This window comes from Aureococcus anophagefferens (genome assembly GCF_000186865.1).
Source record: "Aureococcus anophagefferens unplaced genomic scaffold AURANscaffold_58, whole genome shotgun sequence".
Lineage (NCBI taxonomy): Eukaryota > Pelagophyceae > Pelagomonadales > Pelagomonadaceae > Aureococcus > Aureococcus anophagefferens.
Genome location: NW_008705611.1, coordinates 184766 through 200907, shown reverse-complemented (window position 1 = coordinate 200907; position 16142 = coordinate 184766). Strand labels below are relative to the sequence as shown.

Below are 16142 nucleotides of genomic sequence, written 5' to 3'. Positions count from 1 at the left end.
CCGCGGAGCGGAAGCTGCGCTGCCACAGCTACACGATCCCGCAGAGCGGCGTCGACTCGCGCGCGCAGTACTTCCTCAAGCTCGGCGACGCCGTCCCCGTGAACGGCTCCGAGGACCAGCTCATGGACGCCATGCAGTTCGGCACGCTCACGGACTCGCTCCTGAGCAACATGGGCACGCTCCTCCGCGAGCTCTACGTGCCCCAGGGCGGCGGCGCGGAGCAGGCGGGCGACGCCGGCGGCTCGCCCGTGCGCGCGGCCGCGCTCGAGGCCGAGGATTTGGAGGCCGGCGCGGCGAAGCACGAATTTCAGCGGAACGTCGTCTGGTTCGAGAGCGTCCTGAGCCACGCCATGAAGCAGGTCAAGGGCGACGTGCTCCTGTCCGTGCCGAACATCGACATCGAGGACGCCAAGGCCGCGTCCGAGGACTACGACGTCGTCAACCAGCTCGAGGTCGCCATGGAGTCCTGGTCCAAGCTCGTCGCCACCGTCGTCGAGGCGGAGAACTCGAAGCGGCCCAAGACCAAGGGGCCCCTCGCGGAGATCGAGTTCTGGCGCCAGCGCAACGCCGCGCTGAGCGCGCTCTACGAGCAGATCAACATGCCCAACGTCCAGGACATCCTCAAGGTGCTCAAGATGGCCGACGCCCAGATGGTCGCGACCTTCAACTACAACTTCGGCGAGCTCCAGAAGCTCTACGTCGAGGCGAAGGACAACGTCAAGTTCCTGACGACGCTCGAGCGCCACTTCAAGAACATCACGCACGGCTCCTTCACGACCATCCTGGACACGCTGCCGTCCATGATGAACGCCATCCGCATGGTCTGGATCATCTCGCGCCACTACAACACGGATCTGCGTCCGCCGCGGCGTCGATCGAACCCGGGGCCGTCGGGCCCGCGCCGTCGAGCACGCGTCTCCGACACCGGGGGCGCCGCCCGCGCCGACCGCGCGCCCCTCGCCAGCCCCCCCCCCGCGCGCGCACCCGACCCCGCGCCGCTCAGGCATGGTCCCGCTCATGGAGCGCATCGCCTACAAGATCGCGGAGAAGGTCGAGACGGAGGTGAACATCAAGACGATCCTGCGGCGGTCGCCCGAGCAGGCGAAGAAGGTCATCAAGGAGGCACAGACCGTGCTCAACTCCTGGGAGAGCACCTACATGTCCGTGCGCCAGCGCATCGAGGAGAGCGGCACGCACATCCGCTGGGAGTTCGACCGGAAGCGGCTCTTCGAGCTCACAAAGTACATGGCGCACGTCTGCGGCCACCTCTTCGAGGTCGCGACGGTCCTCGACCAGTTCCACAAGTTCCTGGGCCCGGAGCTCAAGGCCGTCACGGGCGAGTCCGACGGCATCGACCAGGTCATGGAGCGCGTCGAGCGCCTGGTCGAGCCGCTCGAGTCCGTGCCCTTCAACATCTTCGACCGGCGCTACAAGGAGTCCTGGTCCAAGGTCATGGACAACTTCCACGACCACGTCGAGCAGATCGAGGACATGACGCGGTCCTTCATCGAGCAGTCCTTCCAGAAGCTGCGCTCCGCGGAGGGCGCGGTCCGGGGCGGGAAAAGCGCGCGAAACTTCAAAGGCTCCTCTCTCGGCCGTTGTACACTCGTTTCGGCTGCTTCTTGGACGAGCGATCATCGCTCGGAGCGCCCTCGACGCGTGGATGCTTTTCCCGGAACGCGCGCGCGCGGCACACTCACGTTGAAGCGACGTCGCATCACTCGCGTCCCGCGCAGGCGCGTTCGAGCTCGTCGAGAACTTCCGGAACATCCAGAGCCGCGAGTCCATCAACCAGCAGATCAACGACCGCTACAAGGACATTCTGCAGCAGTACACGAAGGAGCTCGAGGCGATCCACGGCATCTTCGACACGCACCGCGAGAATCCGCCCATCTACAAGAACTTCCCGCCCGTCGCGGGCGCGGTCGCGTGGGCGCGGGATCTGTACCAGCGCGCGAAGAAGCCCGTGCTGCGCTTCAAGGCCCACGAGGGCCTCCTGTCGACGGAGTACGGCGAGCAGGTGAAGCAGCGCTACCTGACCTTCGCGCGCGCCGTCGACGCGTACATCACGTCGCTCTACCGCGAGTGGGAGGCGCACGTGCAGCAGGTCGCGACGGAGAAGCTCAAGCAGCCCATCCTCGCCGCCGCGGGCAAGGAGGCCAAGGGCGACGCCGGCGAGGGCGACGGCGAGGCGCCGGCGCCCGACGCCGTCAAGGGCGCGAGTGGCCGCAACAAGTCGGCCGCGAAGTTCAAGATGCCGCCGCCGCCGTACCGCGTCAACTTCGTCGCGGAGCTGTCGCTGATCATCCGCGAGTCCAAGTACCTGGACCGCATGGGCTTCGCGATCCCCGACGCGGCGCTGAACGTGACGCTCCAGGAGGACAAGTACCACAGCTACCGCCAGAACCTGCAGCTGAAGCTGCGGAAGTACGACGCGTTGCTCGCGTCGCTGAGCCCCGTGGAGTCGGAGCTGCTCGTGCGCCAGCTCGCCGTGCTCCAGCGGGTCCTACGCACGGGCTTCACGCCGCTGAACTGGAACTCGCAGCGCATCCCCTTCTTCATCGAGGCCTGCGACAAGGCGCTCAACGAGTTCGCGGGCGTCGTGAGCCAGATCCAGAAGAGCTCGACGATGATCGACGAGATCGTCGCGGCCATCGAGGGCACGGTGCTCGCCCAGGCCATCGACCTGCGATCCGACGGCCGCACGGGCGCGCCCGTGCTGACGGACGTCACGGAGTTCTACGAGGCCATGGAGACGAAGCGCGTCGCGCGGCTCCAGAATTTGGTGCAAAAGTACCGGTCCATCGAGTCGTTGCTCAAAAAGGTCGAGGAGGTCGTCGCGACGTCCAACAACGGCAACTCGCCCCTCCTCGCGGGCTACTACAAGCTCTGGGAGAAGCGCATCTTCAACGCGATCACGATGATGATCACGAAGTCGCTCGCGGCGTTCCAGGAGATGCTGCGCCACGAGGACTGCACGCCGTTTATTTTGGTAAAATGCACGCTCAACGGCAAGGACCTCGTCGTGACGCCGCCGCCGAGCGACCTCAACAAATATTTCACGAAGGCCGTGAAGAACATCGTCGAGTCCGCGAAGGTCTTCGTCCGCTGGAAGCGCGGCACGTGCCTCGAGTGCGAGCCCCAGGTCGTCCACGAGGACGAGGAGCCCTTCGTCTTCTCCTTCTTCCAGGACGTGTCGTCCAACCAGCACATCGTCGCGCTGCAGCGGTCGCTCACGGCGAACATCCAGAACCTGACGATGTCGTCGGGCAAGATCTCCAACTACCTCGAGTCGTGGACGATCTACGACCGCAAGTACAAGCTCTGGGACGCCAAGGCGCGCGCGAACCTGGAGAAGCTCCACGACAACCCGCCGTCCTTCGTCTTCTTCGACGCGAAGCTTTCCTTCTACGCGGCGCTCAGCGAGCAGGCCGTCGCGCAGGACGCGCGGTCGTCCATCGAGTTCATCCACATCGACGCGTCGGCCGTCGCCGAGGGCATCGCGAGCCAGGCGCTCCAGTGGCGCGACCAGTACGGCGACATTCTACGGGTCGCCTCCAAAAAGGCCATGGACGTGCTGACGGAGAAGATCGAGGCCTACGAGAAGGACATGGCCATCGAGCCCGAGGATCTGGAGGCGTTAAAATTCGTGCTCAACACGATCACGACGATCACGGACGAGTCCATGGACATGGAGCTGAAATATTTCGACGTCATGGAGCGCTACCGCACGCTGCAGCGCTACGACGTCGCCGTCGCCGAGGAGGAGTCGTCCGTCGCCGCGGGCCTCGCCGCGCGGTGGCACGCGCTCTACTGCACGGCGAAGACGAAGGACCTGCGGCTGGCCAAGGTCAAGGAGGAGTTCCGCGAGGTCACGACGCAGCAGGCCGCCGAGTTTTTGGAGGAGCTGAAACTGATGAACAAGCAGTTCTACGACAGCGGGCCCGCGTCCATCAGCGTGACGCTCGAGGACGGCGTCGCGCTCTTGGTCGACTACAAGCGCACGCTGGCCAAGTGCCACGCGAAGAAGAGCGAGCTCGTCAACGCGGAGAACCTCTTCGACCTCGAGATCACGCCCTACCCGGTCCTCGCGACCATGTCCGAGGAGCTCAGGCGCCTGTCGCTCATCTACAAGCTCTACGAGGCGCGCGGTCGGCGTCTCGAGTGTTCGCGCGCGGCCGCGAGCCCCGTCGCCCGGCTTCGCGTCGCGCCTCGACCGCTCGCTCCGCGGCGCGCCGTTCGCTCCGCGGCGTAGCGCTCCGCGGCGCGCCTCGCACGCGCCGCGCCCCGAAATCGCCGCGCCCCGAGCGCGCCGCGCCTCGCGCGCCCCCTCGACCGCCCGCGCCGCGGAACCCCCCTCGCCCGCCCGCAGGACTTTATGGAGTTCCGGACGACCATGTCCGAGTCGCTCTGGGGCGAGCTCGACATCAACGCGCTCAAGGGCGGCGTCGAGACCGCGGAGAAGCAGATGCGCAAGCTGCCCGGGGACCTCAAGGAGAACTCGAAGTTCAAGGCCGTCGAGACGGTCATCGCGAACTTCAAGGAGTCGCTGCCCGTCATCGTCAACCTCAAGAACGAGGCCATGAAGGACCGCCACTGGAACAAGCTCACGGAGGTGACGGGCGTGCCCATCGACAACGTCAAGTCCATCACGCTCGCGAAGATCTTCGCCATGGAGCTCCAGAACTTTGGGGAGGCCATCGACGAGATCGTCCTCGAGGCCATCAACGAGCTGAAGATCGAGAACGAGATCCGCGCGATCGAGTCGACGTGGGCGTCGACGAATCTCGACGTGCGCGTCTACTCCAAGGACGGCACGCAGCGCGGCTTCATCCTCGGCGGCGCCGAGGAGATCAAGCTGAACCTGGAGGACAACATGCTGAACCTCCAGACCATGTCCGGGTCGCGCTTCGTCGGCGCGTTCGCGCAGAAGGTGAGGTCCTGGGAGAAGACGCTGAACCTCGTCAACGAGACGCTCGACGTCTGGTTCAACGTGCAGCGCCAGTGGATGTACCTCGAGTCCATCTTCGTCGGCAGCGAGGACATCCGCATGCAGCTCCCGGAAGAAGCCAAGAAGTTCGACGCGATCAACAAGGCCTTCAAGGGCATCATGACGTCGACGAACCAGCAGCCCAACGTCATCAAGGCCTGCACGTCCAACAACTGCTTCGACGTCCTCACGAACCTCGGCGAGCGCCTCGACAAGTGCCAGAAGAGCCTCACGGACTACCTCGACACGAAGCGCAACGCCTTCAGCCGCTTCTACTTCATCTCCGACGACGAGCTCCTCTCCGTGCTCGGCTCGAGCGATCCGACGTCCATCCAGGTCCACATGCTCAAGCTCTTCGACAACGTCAAGGAGCTCATCTTCGCGCGCAACGCCAAGTCCGCCGCGGCGCGCGAATCAACCCGTGGCGTCGGGGCCGAACTTCAGAACTCTCTCGCTCGGTCGCGAGCCGGGACGTCGGGGCCGAACGTCAGAATTCTCGGTCGCGTCGACGTCGATGCGGCCGATTCTTGGACGGATCGATGGCTCCCGTCGGCTGATGCTTGGACGGATCGATGGCTCCCGTCGAGTTCTCGACGGAGCGCACAAGAGCCCATGTCAGAACCGTCGAATACGCGTACATTGAAGTCGCGTTGAAGATTCGATGCCGCGCGCAGGTCCGTCACGGGCATGGTCGCGTCGGAGAAGGAGAGCTTCAACCTCGACCCGCCGTCGCCCATCGACGGGCCCGTCGAGGTCTGGATGACCAAGGTCGAGGAGTCGATGAAGGAGTCGCTCCACGGCATCACCAAGGCGGGCGTCTACAACTACGCGCAGATGGACCGCGGCGACTGGATCCTCGACGCGAACACGCTCGGCATGGTCACGCTCGCGGGGTCGCAGATCTGGTGGACCTGGGAGGTCGAGGACGCCTTCCGCCTCGTGGGCACGGGCGACAAGTACGCGCTGAAGAACCTGGAGCAGAAGCTCACGGGGCAGCTCAACGACCTGGTCGCGATGGTCCGGACGAGGGCGGCAAAAGAGAGCGAAATTCCCAACTTCAAAGGCTCCTTTCTCGGCCGCTTTCCACTCGTTTCGGCTGATTTTTGGACGAGCGATCATCTCTCGGAGCGGTCTCGACGCGTGGGCGCTTTTTCCGGAACGCGCGCGCGCGGAACACTCACGTTGAAGCGACGTTGAATCACCCTTTTGCCGCCCAGGTCCGGACGAGCCTGAACAAGATCAACCGGAAGAAGGTCAACACGCTCCTCATCATCGACGTCCACTCGCGCGACATCGTCGACAGCTTCATCCGCGAGTCCATCCTCCACGCCAAGGAGTTCGCCTGGGAGAGCCAGCTCCGCTTCTACTGGGACCGCGACATCGACGACTGCGTCATCAAGCAGTGCACGGGCTTCTTCCGCTACGGCTACGAGTACATGGGCCTCAACGGCCGCCTCGTCATCACGCCCCTGACGGACCGGTGCTACATGACGATCACGCAGGCGTTGACCTTCAAGCTCGGCGGCTCGCCCGCGGGGCCCGCGGGCACGGGCAAGACGGAGACGGTCAAGGACCTGGCCAAGTCGCTCGCGCTGCCCTGCTTCGTCATCAACTGCGGCGAGGGTCTGGACTACAAGGCCATGGGCTCCATCTTCAGCGGCCTCGTCCAGGCCGGCGCCTGGGGCTGCTTCGACGAGTTCAACCGCATCAACATCGAGGTGCTGTCCGTCGTGTCCGCGCCCGCGCGGGACGAATCTTCAAAGGCTCCTCGCTCGGTCGTTTCCCACTCGTTTTGGCTGGTTCTTGGACGAGCGATCGTCGCTCGCCACGGTATCGAAGCGTGGGTGCGTTTGGGGAACGCGCGCGCGCGGCATACGCACGTTGAAGCGACGCCGCATCACCCGTTTCCCGCCCAGGTCCGCGCAGCTCCGCAGTATCCAGAACGCGCTCATCTACGACAAGCCGTCCTGCGACATCGGCATGGGCGAGATCTTCGTCAAGCGCGTCGCCGGGTTTGCGACGTGCGGCTTCTTCATCACGATGAACCCGGGCTACGCGGGCCGCACGGAGCTCCCGGACAACCTGAAGGCGCTCTTCCGGCCCGTGACGATGATCGTGCCCGACCTGCAGATGATCTGCGAGATCATGCTCTTCTCCGAGGGCTTCGAGGGCGCCAAGGTCCTCGCGCGCAAGATGACCGTGCTCTACAAGCTCTCGAAGGAGCAGCTCTCGAAGCAGTACCACTACGACTTCGGGCTGCGGTCGCTGAAATCCGTGTTAGTGATGGCCGGCGGCCTCAAGCGCGAGTATTCGGATTTACCGGAGGATCTCGTGCTCATGCGCGTGCTCCGCGACTCGAACATGCCCAAGTACGTCTTCGAGGACGTGCCCCTCTTCAAGGGCCTCATCACGGACCTCTTCCCCGGCCTCGACGCGCCGCGCGTCGGCTACGAGGATTTGAAGGTCGAGGTCGCCCTGGAGCTCGAGAAGGGCGGCTACAAGTGCTCCGACGAGGCCGTCCACAAGGAGCAGATCGACAAGGTCATCCAGATGTACGAGACCATGATCGTGCGCCACACGACGATGATCGTCGGCCCCACGGGCGGCGGCAAGACGCTCGTGCTCGACACGCTGAAATCCGCGCGCCTCGCCGCGGAGAACGTGCTCGTGCGCTACTGGGTCATCAACCCCAAGGCCCAGCCGCTCCACGAGCTCTACGGCATCATGGACCCGGTCACGCGCGACTGGACCGACGGCGTCCTGAGCCGCCTCTTCCGCGAGCTCAACGAGCCCCTGCCCAAGGGCAAGGAGAACGAGATGCGGTGGATCATCTACGACGGCGACGTCGACGCGGTCTGGGTCGAGAACATGAATTCGGTCATGGACGACAACCGGCTGCTGACGCTCCCCAACGGCGAGCGCATCCGGCTCCAGCCCCACTGCGCCATGATCTGCGAGACCTTCGACCTCCAGTACGCGTCGCCCGCGACGATCTCGCGGTGCGGCATGGTCTGGGTCGACCCGAAGAACCTGGGCTACCGGCCCTTCTACGAGCGCTGGGTGCGCAAGCGCTGCGGCAACGGCCGCGACATCGCGCCGGACAAGGAGGAGGAGGCGGGCCACCTCGAGGCGCTCTTCGACCAGTACGTCACCAAGTGCATCGACTACGTGCAGTTCGGTTTGGTCGACGGCGAGCTCGGCGCGAAGCTGCGGTCCGTCATCCCCATCACGTCCATCGACATGATCAAGCAGCTCACGACGGCGCTCGACGCCTTCCTCGGCCCGCTCTACGAGCACATGCCCCCGGAGACGCTGCCCGAGCGCGACGACATCGAGAACGTCTACGCGTTCTGCGTCAACTGGTCCATCGGCGCGGCTTTGCTGGGGTCGTCCATGGAGCTCTTCAACGCCTTCGTGAAGAAGATCGCGACCTGCGGCCTGCCCGACGGCTTGATCGCGGACAACGTCTTCGACCCGGAGAGCAAGCGGTGGGAGAAGTGGTCCGCGCGCGTCGCGGAGTACGTCGAGCCGTCGCCCTTCCGGTTCTACGAGATCATCGTGCCGACGACGGATTCCACAAAGTTCAGCCACCTGCTCCAGGAGATGGCGCCGCGGAAGCCCATCCTCTTCGTCGGCGCGTCGGGCACGGCGAAGACGACGATCATCAACGACTACCTCGGCTCGCTCGACGACGAGGTGTCGACGCGGCTCACGCTCGGCTTCTCGAGCCGCACGTCCTCCAAGGACGTGCAGACGAACATCGAGGCCAACGTCGACAAGCGCACGGGCAACTTCTACGGGCCGCCCGTCGGCAAGAAGCTCACGATCTTCATCGACGACATGAACATGCCCAAGGTCGACACCTACGGCACGCAGCAGCCCATCACGCTGCTCCTCACCTTAATTTCCCGGGGCTTCATCTACGACCGCGAGAAGGACCTCACGCAGAAGATTTTGAAGGATCTGTGCTACATCGGCGCGATGGGGCCGCCGGGCGGCGGCCGCAACAAGGTCGACACGCGCTTCGTCGCGCTCTTCTCCGTCTTCAACCTGCCGGACCCGGCCCAGGAGGTGCTGACGCACATGTACAGCGCGATCATCTCCCAGAACCTCCGCGACTTCGCGCCGAACGTCAAGGACGTCGGCGCGAAGTTCCCCGAGGCCATGCTCAAGCTCTTCGCCTTCATCGTCGAGTCGCTGCCGCCGACGCCGGCCAAGTTCCACTACATCTTCAACCTGCGGGACCTGAGCCGCGTCACGGAAGGCATCTGCCTCGCGACGCCGGATACCTTCGACACGTCGTGGTCCATCGTCCGCCTCTTCCGCAACGAGGTCCAGCGCATCTTCTGCGACCGCCTCGTCTCCGAGGCGGATCTCACATTAGTCGAGGGCAAGGTCTCCGAGCTCATCGGCGAGGCCTTTCCCGAGTGCAAGGACGAGGCGCTCGAGAACCCGCTCGTCTTCGGCGACTACAAGCACGCGGTGCGGCGCCTCACGGAGGAGGCGGAGGACCCGAGGCTCTACTGCGACATGGGCAGCCTCGAGGGCACGCGCAAGATCTTCGACGCCGTCATGGAGAACTACAACATGGACAACTCGCCGATGACGCTCGTGCTCTTCGAGCAGGCTTTGGAGCATTTGACGCGCGTGCACCGCATCATCCGCCTGCCGCGGGGCAACGCTTTACTCATCGGCGTCGGCGGCAGCGGCAAGCAGTCGCTGACGCGCCTCGCGGCCTACTGCGCGGGCTACGACATCTTCAACATCTCGCTCGTGCGCAACTACGGCGAGGACGAGTTCCGCGCGGACCTGAAGACCTTATATACGAAGCTCGGCGAGAAGGAGGTCGTCTTCCTCTTCACGGACGCCCACGTGGCCCAGGAGGGGTTCCTCGAGTTCCTGAACAACATGCTCACGACGGGCATGGTGCCCGCGCTCTACGAGCAGGACGAGCGCGACCAGCTCTGCAATTCCGTGCGGAAGCAGGTCAAGGAGCTCGGCATCATCGACACGCCGGACAACCTCTGGAAGTACTACGTGTCCAAGTGCCAGAACAACCTGCACATCGTGTTGGCCATGTCGCCGAGCGGCGACAAGCTGCGGCTCCGGTGCCGGTCGTTCCCGGGCCTCATCTCGAACGCGGTCATCGACTGGTTCTTCCCCTGGCCCGAGGACGCGCTCTCCAAGGTGGCCAACTACTTTTTGGCGGAGGTGCCCCTGCCCGCGGAGAACCGCGAGGCCATCGTGCAGCACCTCGTCTACAGCCACACGCACGTCGTCTCCGAGGCGACGCGCGGAGCAGGACAAGAGAGCGACATTCCCAACTTCAAAGGCTCCGATCTCGGCCGTTTTCCACTCGTTTCGGCTGATTTTGGGACGAGCGATCATCTCTCGGAACGGTCTCGAAGCATGGATGCTTTTCCCGGAACGCGCGCGCGCGGAACACTCATGTTGAAGCGAACTTGAATCACCCTTTTCCTGCCCAGGCGACGCGCTTCGCGACGGTGCTCCGGCGCTACTACTACGTGACGCCCAAGAACTACCTGGACTACATCCAGAACTACCAGTCCCAGCTCTCCCTCAACGAGAAGAAGGTCGACTCGAGCGTCAAGCGCCTCAGCGGCGGCCTGAGCAAGCTCGTCGACGCGGCCAAGGACGTCGACCGCATGTCCATCGAGCTCACGGACGCCAAGGTCATCGTCGACGCCAAGACCACGGACGTCGAGGCCCTCATCACCCAGATCCAGGAGAAGACGAAGATCGCCAACGAGCAAAAGGCCGAGGCGACGATCAAGCAGGAGCAGGCCTCCGAGCAGGCCGTCGTCATCGCGACGGAGAAGCAGAAGGCCGACGACGCGCTCAGCGAGGCCATCCCGGCCCTCGAGCAGGCCGAGTCCGCCCTCGCGAACCTCCACAAAGAGGTGCGTCCCTCCCCCCGGCCACCGCCGCCGCCCGCCTCCTCCCCCCCGCGCGACGCGACGCGCCCGCGCAGGACATCACGGAGATCAAGAACTTTGCGAAGCCGCCGAAGCTCGTGCAGGACGTCTGCCTCATGGTCGTGTGCCTGCGCCCCACGGGCGAGAAGCTCGACGAGACCTGGGCCGACGCGAAGAAGATGCTGTCCAATTCCCAGCTCCTCGACAAGCTGAAGAAGTACCCGAAGGCGCGCGGCCCGCGTCCCGTCCTTTCGTCGCGGGGCGTCGCGTCGCCCGCCCCGCCCGCGTCGCGCGCGACCCTCTGCCCCGCCCGCCCCGTTCGTCACGCCGCGACCCGCAGGACAACATCACGGAGAAGATGATGAAGAGCGTCCGGAAATACTTCAAGGATCCGAACATGACCGTCGAGAAGATGGAGTCCATCTCCAAGGCCGGCAAGGGCCTCCTCGTCTGGGTCGTCGCCATCAGCAAGTACTACGACGTCGCCAAGAACGTCGAGCCCCTCAAGGCCAAGGTGCGCGAGATGGAGAAGGGCCAGGCGAAGACGGAGCGCGAGCTCGCGGAGCTCAACGTCATGCTCTCGTCGCTCGAGAAGGAGCTCAACGAGTTCAACGCCCAGTACACGGAGAAGAACGAGGAGCTCACGGGCCTCCAGACCCAGGCGCGTGCCGCGGCGCGGTTCCCTTTTTTCGGGGGGGCGGGGGGGCGCCTCGCGCTGCGCTTGACGCGCGGCTCCGCAGGCGGCGCTCATGGAGAAGCGGCTGACGGCCGCGTCGAAGCTCATCAGCGGCCTCACGGGCGAGCGCACGCGCTGGACGGCGGACATCGAGTCCCTGAACAAGAACAAGGTCCAGCTCGTCGGCGACTGCCTCCTCGCGGCGTCGTTCCTCAGCTACTCGGGCGCGTTCGCACCAGCGCGCGAAAAGGGGTCCCAACTTCAAAGGCGCCGCTCTCGACTCGTTTCGGCCGACCTTTGGACGAGCGATCATCTCGAAACGTGGCTGCTTTTTTCCGGAACGCGCGCGCCGCGTCGAAGCGACGTCGCATCACCCTGTTTCCCGCGCAGGTTCACGCACGACTTCCGCACGGTCATGATCTACGAGACGTTCGTCAAGCGCATCGCCGACCTGAAGGTCCCCGTGACCGAGACCTTCCAATTGGAATCCTTCCTCAGCAGCGACGCCATCATCCAGGGCTGGACGGCCAAGGGCCTGCCCGCGGACGAGCACAGCATCCAGAACGGCATCCTGACGACGGCCGCGTCGCGGTTCCCGCTCTGCATCGACCCGCAGCAGCAGGCCGTGGGCTGGATCAAGGCCATGTACTCCAAGTCGCAGCTCAAGGTGAAGACGCTGAGCGAGGCCGACTTCATGAAGCACCTCGAGCTCGCAATCCAGTTCGGCACGCCGTTCCTCTTCGAGAACGTCGACGAGGAGCTCGACCCCATGCTCGACCCCATCCTGGAGAAGAACACCTTCGTCGAGAGCGGCCAGAAGCTCATCCAGCTCGGCGACAAGAAAGTCCAGTGGGACGAGGGCTTCCGCCTCTTCTTCACGACCAAGCTCGGCAACCCGCACTACAGCCCCGAGGTCATGTCGAAGACGATGATCATCAACTACTCCGTCACGGGCGACGGCCTCGCGAACCAGCTCCTCAACGTCGTCGTCGCCCACGAGCGGCCGGACCTCGAGTCGCAGTACGCGGAGCTCGTGTCCCAGATGTCCGAGAGCGCTTTGATGATCGTCCAATTGGAGGACACGCTCCTCCGCGAGCTCTCGTCGTCGTCGGGCAACATCCTAGACAACGAGGACCTCATCGCCACGCTCGACGAGACAAAAACGAAAGCCGAGGAGATCAAGGGCAAGCTGGAACAGTCCAAGTTCACGAAGGACGAGATCTCCAAGGCGCGGAGCGGCTACACGCCCGTCGCGAAGCGCGGGTCCATCCTCTACTTCGTCATGGCGTCGCTGTCGACGATCAACGCCATGTACGAGACGTCGCTCGACTCCTTCCTGGGCGTCTTCAACGGCGCGCTGGACAACGCGAAGCGCGACGTCGTGCTGGACTCGCGGCTGAAGAACATGATGGAGTCGGTCATGCGCGAGATCTACGACTACACGTGCACGGGCATCTTCGAGCGCCACAAGCTCATGTTCGCCTTCCAGATGACCTGCCAGGTCCAGGACGGCGACGGGAACCTGGTGCGGCCCGAGCTCGACGCGTTCCTCAAGGGCGACACGGGGTTGGACGCGCCGAAGCGGCCGTCGCCCGTGCCGTGGCTCGGCGCGGCGTCCTGGAAGGATCTGCTGGCCCTCTGCGCCATGGGCGACCACTTCGACGCGTTGCGGCGCGACTTCGAGGCCCACACGGACACGTGGAAGGCCTGGTACGATCTGGAGGCGCCCGAGTCCGTCGACTTCCCCGACGGCCACTCCGACGGCCTGACGCCGCTGCAGAAGCTCTGCGTCATGCGCGTCTTCCGCGCGGACCGCGTCTACAACGCCGTCAAGCTCTACGTCATCGCGTCCATCGGCGAGAAGTACGTCCAGCCGCCCGTGCTCGACTACGGCCGCATCTTCGCGCAGTCGAACGAGCGGAGCCCCATGGTCTTCATCCTCTCGCCGGGCGCGGACCCGCAGTCCGACATCCAGCTCCTCTGCGACGAGAAGGGCTTCACGTCCAAGTTCCGCTTCATCGCGTTGGGCCAGGGCCAGGGGCCCAAGGCCGAGGAGCTCATCGACCAGGGCACGGCGAAGGGCCACTGGGTGCTGTTGCAGAACTGCCACCTGCTCGTGTCCTGGCTGAAGAAGCTGGAGAAGCGCCTCGAGCTCATGAAGGCGCCGCACAAGGACTTTCGACTCTGGCTCACGACGGAGCCGTCGAACAAGTTCCCCCTCGGCATCCTGCAGCGGTCGCTCAAGGTCGTCACGGAGCCGCCGGACGGCCTCAAGCTCAACATGCGCGCGACGTTCAGCAAGATCGACCAGACCGTGCTCGACGAGTGCCCCCACCCGGCCTTCCGGCCCTGCCTCTTCGTTTTAGCCTGGCTCCACGCCGTCGTCCAGGAGCGGCGCAAGTACGGCAAGATCGGCTGGAACGTCAACTACGACTTCAACGAGTCCGACTTCCAGATCTCGCGGAAGCTCCTGTCGCTGTACCTGAAGAAGGCCTTCGAGGACGAGGACGAGTTCCTGCCCTGGGGCTCGCTCAAGTACTTGATCGGCGACGCGATGTACGGCGGCCGCGTGTCGGACAACATGGACCGGCGCGTGCTCTCCACGTACCTCACGGAGTACATGGGCGACTTTCTGTTCGACGAGTGCCAGAAGTTCTTCTTCAGCCAGGCCGGCTATGATTTTGATTTGCCGGAGACGGGGCCGCTGGAGAACTACACGGAGCACATCGAGCGGCTGCCGCTGACGAACAGCCCGGCCGTCTTCGGGTTACATCCGAACGCGGAGATCGGCTTCTACAGCAACGCGACGAAGAGCATGTGGCGCGACCTCATCAGCCTCCAGCCCCGCAGCGCGTCGGCGGGTGGCGGTTTGAGTAGAGACGAGATCATCTCCAACGCGGCCAAGGACATCCAGTCCAAGGTGCCGCTCGAGAGCCTCGACATCGGCTCCTACGACACGATGATCGTGCGGTCGACGCTCTACGAGCGCAACGGCACGCAGACGCCGACGCCCTGCCAGGTCGTGCTGTTGCAGGAGCTCGAGCGCTGGAATCTGCTCGTCATCAAGATGGCCGTGACGCTCAGCGATCTGCAGCGCGCGTTCAAGGGCGAGATCGGCATGTCCGACGAGCTCGATAGTCTGGGCGTCTCGCTCTTCAACGGCTTCATCCCCGACGGCTGGAAGAAGCTCATGCCCAACACGCAGAAGCCCCTGGGCTCCTGGATGGTCCACTTCATCGAGCGCTACGCGCAGTACGACAAGTGGATCAAGGTCGGCGAGCCCGCCGTCATCTGGCTCAGCGGGCTGGGCATCCCCGAGTCCTACCTCACGGCCCTCGTGCAGACGACGTGCCGCATGCTCAACTGGCCCCTGGACAAGTCGACGATGTCGACGAAGGTGACGTCTTTCGTCGACGTGAAAGAAGTCCCCGGCGCGCTCGACAGCGGCACCTACGTGCGCGGGCTCTATTTGGAGGGCGCGGCCTGGGACCACGAGCACTCCTGCCTCAAGCGCCAGGACCCCAAGGTCCTGGTCGTCGAGCTGCCCATCCTCCAGGTCATCCCCATCGAGGCGTCCAAGGTCAAGACCCACGGCGTCTTCATCACGCCGGTTTATGTGACCCAGGACCGGCGCAACGCCATGGGCGTCGGACTCGTCTTCGAGGCGAACCTCGACTCGGAGCAGCACACGTCCCACTGGGTGCTGCAGGGCGTGAGTCTGAGCCTGAACACGGACGCGTGAGGCCCGCCGGGAAGAACTAAGGATGGTCGCGGCCGAGCAGTGTTTCTAAAGTGGGGTGTGGGTTTTGCGGGCATAGAATGAGATAGCGGAGGCTAGCTATTTTTATTTAGAACCAGGCTTGCTCTGTCCACACGCGAACGAGGCCGGCCGGGAGCGGATGCGACACCACAGTGCCAGTGCGCGCGTACTCTTGATAATCGAGGCCCAGCGCGTAGTGGATTCTATCCGCAAGCTCGTTGAAGACATTCGTCACATGAATAATGTCAAAAGCGGGAACGACGTCAGTGTTATGTCTGGAATGTATATCAATACAGATTTTCAGCCTAACAACGCGGCCTGCATCCGGATCATGCATCGTCACGAGAAGTAAATTAAACTGCGTATAATATTTCTCCTCGCAGCACGATTGCAGGTGTGTGTGTCTACCAGCTGGGTGAAACAAGTAGTAACCCTCCGGCTCCCCTTCAGATCCAATGTCCTCATTAAACGCGAAACGGCCCAAGCAAAATTTAGCTTGGTCAAGCTCTCGCACAGTCACAATGATAAATTCGAGCTGACGGAGCACGGTGTAATGCTCTCGATGCTCCGGATCCGGATCCGTCGGTGGCGCACCCAGGACTGAGAGAAAATCCCGCATCGCGTACCACGATTTCGACACGTCGGACCAGAAGCGAGAGAGATCAAGATTGATATTTGCGGAAATAGTTCGATTGACGTCGCCCTCCCAAAGCACGAGCCCGTTGTACACAACGCGGATAAAAAACGTAAACCCAGAGTCCAGCTGAGCGAAAGTTTCAA

General features: G+C 63.9%; 1 protein-coding gene across 1 annotated transcript; it reads left to right on the top strand.

The window, feature by feature from the left end:
* Window positions 1-131: 131 nt before the first annotated feature.
* AURANDRAFT_67977 (hypothetical protein) lies at window positions 132-15344 on the top strand (the record flags this gene model as incomplete). The annotated part of the gene is made up of 12 exons (XM_009043571.1): window positions 132-858; window positions 1004-1600; window positions 1737-4084; window positions 4373-5385; window positions 5665-6007; window positions 6208-6713; window positions 6907-10267; window positions 10477-10911; window positions 10983-11171; window positions 11267-11497; window positions 11667-11830; window positions 11993-15344. The coding sequence occupies 12 exons, from the start codon at window positions 132-134 to the stop codon at window positions 15342-15344; spliced, it is 13266 nt and encodes a 4421-aa protein (XP_009041819.1).
* Window positions 15345-16142: the final 798 nt, after the last annotated feature.